Source organism: Ahaetulla prasina, chromosome 16 (genome assembly GCF_028640845.1).
Source record: "Ahaetulla prasina isolate Xishuangbanna chromosome 16, ASM2864084v1, whole genome shotgun sequence".
NCBI lineage: Eukaryota > Metazoa > Chordata > Lepidosauria > Squamata > Colubridae > Ahaetulla > Ahaetulla prasina.
The window spans coordinates 10,827,879-10,837,887 of NC_080554.1; the positions used below are offsets into that span (position 1 = coordinate 10,827,879).

At 51.4% G+C, this 10,009-nt stretch overlaps 1 protein-coding gene across 8 annotated transcripts in view; it reads right to left on the reverse strand.

Annotated features, from left to right (window-relative positions):
* Positions 1-9,750, reverse strand: part of DNM1 (dynamin 1) — a 134,185-nt gene extending 124,435 nt beyond the window's left edge. For all 8 annotated transcript variants that reach the window (XR_009152327.1, XR_009152325.1, XR_009152326.1 and 5 more), the window contains exon 1: positions 9,369-9,750. Coding sequence is in view for 5 of the 8 variants with exons in the window: in XM_058159600.1 (XP_058015583.1) it covers positions 9,369-9,532 (164 nt within the window). In the remaining 3 variants the exon portion in view is untranslated. The remainder of the gene's footprint in view (positions 1-9,368) is intronic.
* Positions 9,751-10,009: the final 259 nt, after the last annotated feature.

Consider the following 10,009-nt stretch of genomic DNA (forward strand, 5'->3'; position numbering starts at 1 on the left):
CTTTGCTTGTCGGAAGGTCGCAAAAGGGGATCACGTGACCCCGGGACGCTGCCACCGTCCTAAATACGAGTCACTTGCCAAGCATCCGAATTCTGATCACGGACCGTTGGGGAGAAATGCTGCAACGGTCGTTAAGTGTGAAAAATGGCCATAAGTCGCTCTTTTCAATGCCGTTGTAACCTTGAACTAAATGAAGTGCCATTAAGTCGAAGACGACCTCTATCAATCAGTCAGTCAGAATAGAGCTGGAAGAGATCTTGGAGGTCTTCTAGTCCAGGGGTCTCCAACCTTGGCAACTTTAAGCCTGGAGGACTTCAACTCCCAGAATTCCCCAGCCAGCCTGGCTGGGGAATTCTGGGAGTTGAAGTCCTCCAGGCTTAAGTTGGTCCTCCAGGCTTAAGTTGAAGTCCTCCAGGCTTAAAGTTGCCAAGGTTGGAGACCCCTGTTCTAGTCCAAACCCCTGCCCAAACCCCTGCCTCTCCTCCTGGCCTCAGAGGGTAAATCAAATCCAAAACATCCAGCGGGGAAACTGAGGCACCTGTAAAGTCAAAGGTGGAACCAAGGTGAGTCACACGGTGGAAGCTGTAACGCTTGCGGGAAAAGAGGAGGAATGTCACGTGTGACTGTCTTCCCAAAGGAGACCAGGGCCATTGACAGGAGAAGGAGAAAAATAGACTGAAATTCAGTAAAGTTATCACCAGAGAATGGATTGGGAAGGAAGGAAGGAAGGAAGGAAGGAAGGAAGGAAGGAAGGAAGGAAGGAAGGAAGGAAGGTCCTTTTTCCAATTTCTCTTTCCATTCTCTCTCCTCCCTACCTCCTTCCTTCCATCCATCCCTCCATCCTTCCACTCTTCCTTCCTCCTTCCCTCCCTCCCTCCCTCCTTCTCAGAATATTTTCCACATCTACCTTCTTTCCCTCATCTCTCTTTTTTTCTTCTCCTTCCTTCCTCCTTCCCTCCCTCCTTCTCAGAATATTTTCCATATCTTCCTTCCTTCTCTCATCTCTCTTTTTCTTTTCCTTCCTTCCTCCCTCCTTTCTTCTTTCTCAGAATATTTTCCATATCTTATCTTTCCATATCTTATCCATATCATATTGCAATAATACAAGAGCAATCAATAGATTCAAACTTAATGTTAACCGCTTCAATCTAGATTTCAGAAAATATGACTTCTGTAACCGAGTTATCACTGCTTGGAACACATTACCTGACTCTGTGGTCTCTTCCCATTATCCCAAAAGCTTTAACCAAAAACTGTCTACTATTGACCTCACCCCATTCCTAAGAGGACTATAAGGGGCGTGCATAAGAGCACAAACGTGCCTACCGTTCCTGTCCTTCCTCATCTCTTTTCTTCTCCTTCCTTCTCAGAATATTTTCCATATCCTTCTTCCTTCCTCATCTCTTTTCCTTCCTTCTCAGAATATTTTCCACATCTACCTTCCTTCCTTCTCTCATCTCTTTTCTTTTCCTTCCTTCTCAGAATATTTTCCAAATCTTCCTTCTTTCTCAGAATATTTTCCAAATCTTCCTTCCTTCTCAGAATATTTTCCAAATCTTCCTTCCTTCTCTCATCTCTTTTTCCTCCTTTTCCTTCCTCCCTCCCTCCTTCTCAAAGTATTTTCCAAATCTTCCTTCTTTCCCTCATCTCTCTTTTTCTTTTCCTTCCTTCCTCCCTCCTTCCTTCTTTCTCAGAATATTTTCCATATCATCCTTCCTTCTCTCATCTCTTTTTCTCCTCCTCCCTCCCTCCTTCCTTCTTTCTCAGAGCAATCAATAGATTCAAACTTAATGTTAACCGCTTCAATCTAGATTGCAAAAAATATGACTTCTGTAACAGAGTTATCAGTGCTTGGAACACATTACCTGACTCTGTGGTCTCTTCCCATAATCCCAAAAGCTTTAACCAAAAACTGTCTACTATTGACCTCACCCCATTCCTAAGAGGACTATAAGGGGTGTGCATAACAGCACAAACATGCCTACCGTTCCTGTCCTATTGTTTTTTCTTATATATATATGCTTATACTTCCTCATATTTCCTCATATATATATTTATACACTATATAATCATTTTGTGTGATGCTTGTGTATATTGTTGTGACAAAAAATAAAATCTTCCTTCTTTCTCAGAATATTTTCCATATCCTTCTCTCATCTCTCTTTTTCCTCTCCTTCCTTCCTTCCTTCCTTCCTTCCTTCCTTCCTTCCTTCCTTCCTTCCTTCCTTCTTCCTTCCTTTCTGATGAAATTTTTCACCAGGCCAAAGACCAGTCACTCACTCACTCCATCCTCCTTCCTCTCTACTTCTTTTTCTGCTGATTACACAACAGCATTTTGTCAGGAGGGGGGGGAGACAGGGACAACGAGACACACACGCACTTTCTCTTAGACAATGAAGAAAATGCCCGAAGAGCAGCCAAATTCATCACCGGAAGAGATAAGAAGAAGAGAAACCAAATGGCTCCCCGATTCCTCCACATCCCCGCACCCCAAAAATCCACACCTCGGATTATTTCTGCTCTTTTGGTCCAGCCCGCTCGCCTCTGGCCTACACCTCCAAACCCCGCTTTTAAGTTTAAGAACCCTCTGCTCTTAAATTCCAGAACGGATCTAGAATTCTGTTTCCGGAAAGCCCGTTGTTAACATCATCTTATTTTAAGAAGGGAAGAGAGGAAGAATCTCGGCCTCATCCACACAACTTGGGAGGGGGGAATTTGTCGTCAAAGAAATCCCAGTTCCATTTTGATAGGTTTATTTCTCTAGGGGGGGAAATCAGAGGGCGTCCCCAAAGCAAAAGGGGGCCTAGCACAGGCTCTTTCTCCCCACACACCCCCACGCCAGCCATCTGCTCAACCTCGTACATAATCTGCCATTTTCAGAAGCTTCCCTGGAGGCGGATATGAAGGTCACATGAATATATATATATATATATATATATTTGTTTTCTGAGGTTTTCACGGGTGTTTGTATGTAGGTCTTTGGTTGTTCGGGTTTTCTCCCGTGTAAAATTGGAAGTGTCTTGGCGACGTTTTGACGAGGTCTCATTCGTCATCTTCAGGCTTCAGCTTCGTGCGCTTCTGGGAGCAATGTGTGATCCTAGAAGCACGAAGCTGATAACACCAGCCTGAAGATGACGAATGAGACTTCGTCAAACGTTGCCAAGACACTTCCAATTTTACGTGGAGAAAACCCAATAACCAAAGACCTATATACTAACACCGTGAAAACCTCAGAAAATATATATATATATATATATATATATACATACATATATACATATATACATATATACATATATATATATATATATATATATATATATATATATATATATATATATATATATATATATATGTTTGTAGTTTTGCTGGCATTTTCTGACAAGGTTGTGGGGGGGGGGGAAGGGGAATGTCCCCAACTTGGGAGGACGAGAAGCTCCATGTTTTCATTTGCAAGAGGTTTTGGTCCCTGCCCCTTGCATCCCTCACCTCCACCTGGCTGGCACCAGGCATTGGATCGCCCAGGCGCTCAGGTGAGACATGTAAACAGAGGGGAGGGGGCAGAGGAAAATAGGGAAGGATCGGCCGTGCAATGGGGTTTCTTGACGTGGATACTGTTCAGCAGCTGCTCCCAATCCCCCCCCCCGTTAAGACCCCCCCCCCTTTAACGCATGAGCAGATGCTGGCTCTCAGTTATACCTTTGGGGGAAACGGAGGGAGAGGGTGGCCGGGACAGGTGTCCACCTTGGGAAAACACGTTGAGGCGCCTGGAAAAGGGGGAGGGAGCTCTTTCCCCCTGCTGTTGCTCCTCCTCCCACCCCCCAAAAAAAAGCAATATTTCGGCGCATCCTTGAGATGACATAACAGTCGGTGGCTTCTGCCCGAGCCTTTGGCAGGAGGCCTTATTGGGCAAAGTGCCTTCGCATCATCACCAGGTATGGCCCTCTGGCCAAAATATTTCTCTCCATGCCCACTTCACCCACCTGAAAAAAGCAGCAGCAACAGCATGGATGGAAGGAAGGAAGAGAGAAAGAGAGGGAGAGAGAGAGATGGAAGGGAGGGAGGAAGGAGGGAGGGAGGCAGGCAGGAAGGAAGGAAGGAGAGAGAGGGAGGGAGAATGGAAGGGAGGGAGGAAGAAAGGAAGAAGGGACAGAGGGAGAGAGACAGGAAGGAAGGAAGGAAGGAGAGGGAGGGAGGGAGAGTGGGAAGGAGGAAGGAAGGAAGGAAGGAAGGAGGGAGAGAGACAGGAAGGAAGGAAGGAAGGAAGGAATGAGAGGGAGGGAGAGTGGAAGGGAGGGAGAAAGAAAGGAAAAAGGGACAGAGGGAGAGAGACAGGAAGGAAGGAAGGAGAGGGAGGGAGGGAGAGTGGGAAGGAGGAAGGAAGGAAGGAGGGAGAGAGACAGGAAGGAAGGAAGGAATGAGAGGGAGGGAGAGTGGAAGGGAGGGAGGAAGAAAGGAAGAAGGGACAGAGGGAGAGAGACAGGAAGGAAGGAAGGAGAGGGAGGGAGGGAGAGTGGGAAGGAGGAAGGAAGGAAGGAAGGAGGAGAGAGGAAGGAAGGAAGGAAGGAATGAGAGGAGGAAGAGTGGAAGGAGGGAGGAAGAAGGGACAGAGGAGAGAGACAGGAAGGAAGGAAGGAGAGGGAGGAAGGAGGAAGGAGGAGGAGGAAGGAAGGAAGGAAGGAAGGAAGGAAGGAAGGAAGGAAGGAGAGGAGGAGGAGGAAGGAAGAAGGACAGAGGGAGAGACAGGAAGGAAGAGAGGAAGGAGAGGAGGGAGGTGAGAAGGAGGAAGGGGAAGAAAGGAAGGAGGGACAGAGGGAGGAGATAGGAAGGAAGAGAGGAAGGAGAGGAGGAGAGTGAGAAGGAGGAAGGGAAGAAAGGAAGGAGGGACAGAGGAGGGACAGGAAGGAGAGGGCTAGAAGGCAGGTAGGAAAGAAAGGAGAGGAAGGAGGAGAGAGAGAAGGAAGGAAGACATGAAAATATTCTAAGATGGGAGGAAGGAAGGAGAGAGAGGAGGAGGGAGGGAGGAAGGAAGGAAGGAAGGAGGAGAGAGGAAGGAAGGAATGAGAGGGAGGAAGAGTGGAAGGAGGGAGGAAGAAAGGAAGAAGGGACAGAGGAGAGACAGGAAGGAAGGAAGGAGAGGGAGGGAGGGAGAGTGGGAAGGAGGAAGGAAGGAAGGAGGGAGAGAGACAGGAAGGAAGGAAGGAATGAGAGGGAGGGAGAGTGGAAGGGAGGGAGGAAGAAAGGAAGAAGGGAGAGAGGGAGAGAGACAGGAAGGAAGGAAGGAGAGGGAGGGAGGGAGAGTGGGAAGGAGGAAGGAAGGAAGGAAGGAGGGAGAGAGGAAGGAAGGAAGGAAGGAATGAGAGGGAGGAAGAGTGGAAGGGAGGGAGGAAGAAAGGGACAGAGGGAGAGAGACAGGAAGGAAGGAAGGAGAGGGAGGGAAGGAGAGTGGGAAGGAGGGAGGAAGGAAGGAAGGAAGGAAGGAAGGAAGGAAGGAAGGAGAGGGAGGGAGGGAGGAAGGAAGAAGGGACAGAAGGAGAGAGATAGGAAGGAAGAGAGGAAGGAGAGAGATGGAAAGGGAGAAGGAGGGAAGGGGGAAGAAAGGAAGGAGGGACAGAGGGAGGGAGATAGGAAGGAAGAGAGGAAGGAGAGGGAGGGAGAGTGAGAAGGAGGGAAGGGGGAAGAAAGGAAGGAGGGACAGAGGGAGGGACAGGAAGGAGAGGGCTAGAAGGCAGGTAGGAAAGAAAGGAGAGGAAAAGAGAGAAGAGAAGAGAGAAGGAAGGAAGGAAGACATGAAAATATTCTAAGATGGGAGGAAGGAAGGAGAGGAGAGAGGGAGGTGGGAAGGAGGAAGGAAGGAAGGAAGGAGGGAGAGAGGAAGGAAGGAAGGAATGAGAGGGAGGAAGAGTGGAAGGGAGGGAGGAAGAAAGGAAGAAGGGACAGAGGGAGAGAGACAGGAAGGAAGGAAGGAGAGGGAGGGAAGGAGAGTGGGAAGGAGGGAGGAAGGAAGGAAGGAAGGAGAGGGAGTGAGGGAGGAAGGAAGAAGGGACAGAAGGAGAGAGATAGGAAGGAAGAGAGGAAGGAGGGAGGAGGTGAGAAGGAGGGAAGGGGGAAGAAAGGAAGGAGGGACAGAGGGAGGGACAGGAAGGGAGAGAGGGCTAGAAGGCAGGTAGGAAAGAAAGGAGAGGAAAAAGAGGGAAGAGAGAAGGAAGGAAGGAAGACATGAAAAATATTCTAAGATGGGAGGAAGGAAGGAGAGGGAGAGAGGGAGAGTGGGAAGGAGGAAGGAAGGAAGGAAGGAGGGAGAGAGGAAGGAAGGAAGGAATGAGAGGAGGAAGAGTGGAAGGAGGGAGGAAGAAGGGACAGAGGGAGAGAGAGAGGAAGGAAGGAAGGAGAGGGAGGGAAGGAGAGTGGGAAGGAGGGAGGAAGGAAGGAAGGAAGGAGAGGGAGTGAGGGAGGAAGGAAGAAGGGACAGAAGGAGAGAGATAGGAAGGAAGAGAGGAAGGAGAGGGAGGGAGAGTGAGAAGGAGGGAAGGGGGAAGAAAGGAAGGAGGGACAGAGGGAGGGACAGGAAGGGAGAGAGGGCTAGAAGGCAGGTAGGAAAGAAAGGAGAGGAAAAAGAGGGAAGAGAGAAGGAAGGAAGGAAGACATGGAAAATATTCTAAGATGGGAGGAAGGAAGGAGAGGGAGGGAGGGTGAATGGGAAGGAGGAAGGAAGGAGGGAGGGACAAAGGGAGAATGAGAAGGAGGGAGGGAGGACGAAAGGAAGGAGGAAGGGAGGGAGGGAGGGAGAGATAGGAAGGAAGGGAGGGCTGGAAGGAAGGTAGGAAAGAAAGGAGAGGAAAAAGAGAGAAGAGTGAAGGAAGGAAGATATGGAAAATATTCTAGGAAGGAAGGAAGGAAGGAAGGAGGGATGAAACAGAAAAAGACAGAAAAAAGAGGGTTTCCTGCGGGCATCTTCCCCAACCCCCTCCCAGCGCTGCAGATAGATAAATAAAGCATTTAGGATTACAAGAGTTAATTCTCTTGCGCCAACGCCGTGGAGGCGAGAGGGCGGCGGCGGCGGCGGCAGGCTGCGCTTCCAACAAATGGCTCCTTTCTGCGCGCGTGTTTGTGCGTTCGCCTCTGGGCGTGTGTGTGTATATGTGTGTCTCTCTCTCTTTCTGCGCGCGTGTCTGTGCGCGTGCCCGGCAAATCCCTCCAACTCCAAAGGAGGGGGGGGGGAGAAGGGAAAAAAGAAGAAGAAAAGTAGGGGTGGGCGCAAGGCTGAGACTGGCTGCGCACCCCCCACCCCCACCCATCCTACCCCACCCCTCCCTGCCTTGTCCATTGCCCGAAATATGCCCAGATCCGAGTCCGGGCTAAGCCCCCCCGGCTTGTCCTGCAGCACAAATCCAAGCTTAAGCTCCAGGATTTCAGCATCGGTGCGCGCACACACACATGTACACGTATATATCAAATATACATTTGAGGCATCGAAATGGAAGCGGGCGGGCTTTTCTAGCGGTCAGATCAAGGGGAGAACGTCAGCTGTCAATCAAGCGCCTTTTTGAAACCTCCCCCCCTTCATTATTATTTTTTTTTTGGGGGGGGGACAGGCGAGAGCTTCCCCCTGCGCCCCCCCGTCCTCCTCCTCCTCCCGCGAGCATCTGCAATGTGTCAATCGAAGGGCGGGTGGAAAAGATGGAATCCTGGCCGGGGAGAGGTTTGGATGGGTGTGGGGGGGGGGAAGAGAGAGAGACAGAATGGCCCCTCCCGACGCGTCTCTATGCATAGCATCCTATTTTTGGGGATGATTTTTGTTGGGGAAGAAAGGAGAATCAGCCATTAAGCCTCCTGACTCAAAGACGCATTCCCGAGGGGTTTTCTCTCTCTCTCTCCTCTTTCTTTCTCTCTCTCTCTCTCTCTCTCCCTCCTCTAATTCTCTCTCCCTCCTCTCTCTTTCTCTCCTTCCTCTCTTCTTCTCCTTCTCTCTTTCTTTCCCTCTCTCTCTTCTTCTTCTTCTTCTCTCTTTCTTTCCCCGTCTCTCCCCCCTCTAATTCTCTCTCCCCCTCCCTCTCTCTTTCTCTCCTTCCTCTCTTCTCCTTCTCTCTTTCTTTCCCTCTCTTCTTCTTCTTCTCTCTTTCTCTCTCTCTCCCTCCTCTAATTCTCTCTCCCTCCTCTCTCTTTCTCTCCTTCCTCTCTTCTCCTTCTCTTTCTTTCCTCTCTCTCTTTCTCTCTCTCTCTTCCTCTCTCTCTCTCTCTCTTTCTCCTTCTTTCTCTCTCTCTGTCTCTCTTCCTTTCTGTCTTTCTCCCCCAACCAGAAAGCCATAAGGCGGGAGGGAGGGAGGGCTTTCTGCAAGGGAGAGAAACCCCCCGCCGCCGCCGCCGCCCTCCCTTGCAAATCCGCCCCTGGCCCCACGCGCCCCCTCCTCCTCCTCCTCCCGCGAGCATCTGCAATGTGTCAATCGAAGGGCGGGTGGAAAAGATGGAATCCTGGCCGGGGAGAGGTTTGGATGGATGGGGGAAGAGAGACAGAATGGCCCCTCCGACGCGTCTCTATGCATAGCATCCTATTTTTGGGGATGATTTTTGTTGGGGAAGAAAAGGAGAATCAGCCATTAAGCCTCCTGACTCAAAAGACGCATTCCCCGAGGGGTTTTTCTCTCTCTCTCTCTCCCTCTTTCTTTCTTTCTCTCTCTCTCTCTCTCTCTCTCTCTCCCTCCTCTAATTCTCTCCCTCCTCTCTCTTTCTCTCCTTCCTCTCTTCTTCTCCTTCTCTCTTTCTTTCCTCTCTCTCTTCTTCTTCTTCTCTCTTTCTTTCCTCTCTCCCCTCCCTCTCTCTTTCTCTCCCCTCCTCTCTCTTCTGCTTCTCTCTCTTCTCCTTCTCTTTCTTTCCTCTCTCTCTTTCTCTCTCTCTCTCTTCCTCTCTCTCTATCTCCTCTTCTCTCTTCTCTTCTCTCTCTCTCTTCCTTTCTGTCTTTCTCTCCCCCCCCACAACCAGAAAGCCATAAGGCGGGAGGGAGGGGGGCTTTCTGCAAGGGGAGAGAAACCCCCCCCGCCGCCGCCGCCCTCCCTTGCAAATCCGCCCCTGGCCCCACGCGCGCTTCCCCCTCCCTCTCTCTTTCTCTCCTTCCTCTCTTCTCCTTCTCTCTTTCTTTCCCTCTCCTCTTTCCTCTCTCTCTCTTCCTCTCTCTATCTCCTTCTCTCTTCTCTTCTTCTCTCTCTCTTCCTTTCTGTCTTTCTCCCCCACAACCAGAAAGCCATAAGGCGGGAGGGAGGGGGGCTTTCTGCAAGGGGAGAGAAACCCCCCCCCCCCCCGCCGCCGCCCTCCCTTGCAAATCCGCCCCTGGCCCCACGCGCGCTTCCCCCTCCCTCCACTCCACGAAATTTTCCCTTCCCACGAAATTCTCCAGCACGGAGCTCTTGCCGGCGCTCTGTCCCCCCACCACGGCGATCTGGGGCAGGTCGAGGTTGGCGTTCTGGCCGATGGCGGAGAAGGCATCCTGCAGGCGGTTGACCAAAGGGATGAGGTCTTCCATGCCCCGGTTCCCCATGATTGCGGCGCTGCTTCGGTGGGTCGCCTCGGCTTGGGCTGCCTTGGGCTCAAGGGATGCTCATCGGAGGGGAATCCGCGCCTCCCCTGCGCCCCTTCCCCTTGGAAGACCCTCGCCCGTCCGTCCGGTCCCTCCAGCCAGCTGCGCTTCTCCGCCTGGCTCCCGGAGCTCTGCGGCAACCCAAGACAAGCCGGCTGGCACCTCCGTCTCTACCTGGGTCCTCGCCGGGGCTGGGAAACGCGCGTTCCCGCGGCCGCCGCTAGCGGGCAGGCAGGAGCCTGGTCCCGGAGAGCATCATGGGCGTTGTAGTTCTGGCTCGCCTTCCCCACCCCACCCCCACCCCATCCCTTACCCTGGCCAGCCTTTTTTACCGAATCATTCCCCTTCCCCCACCCCCCCACCCCGCAAAAGCCAAGTGCGGCTTGGAGACGTGGCAGGATTCGAACTGGCGTCTTACCCGGGTTATGCGGAGGGACG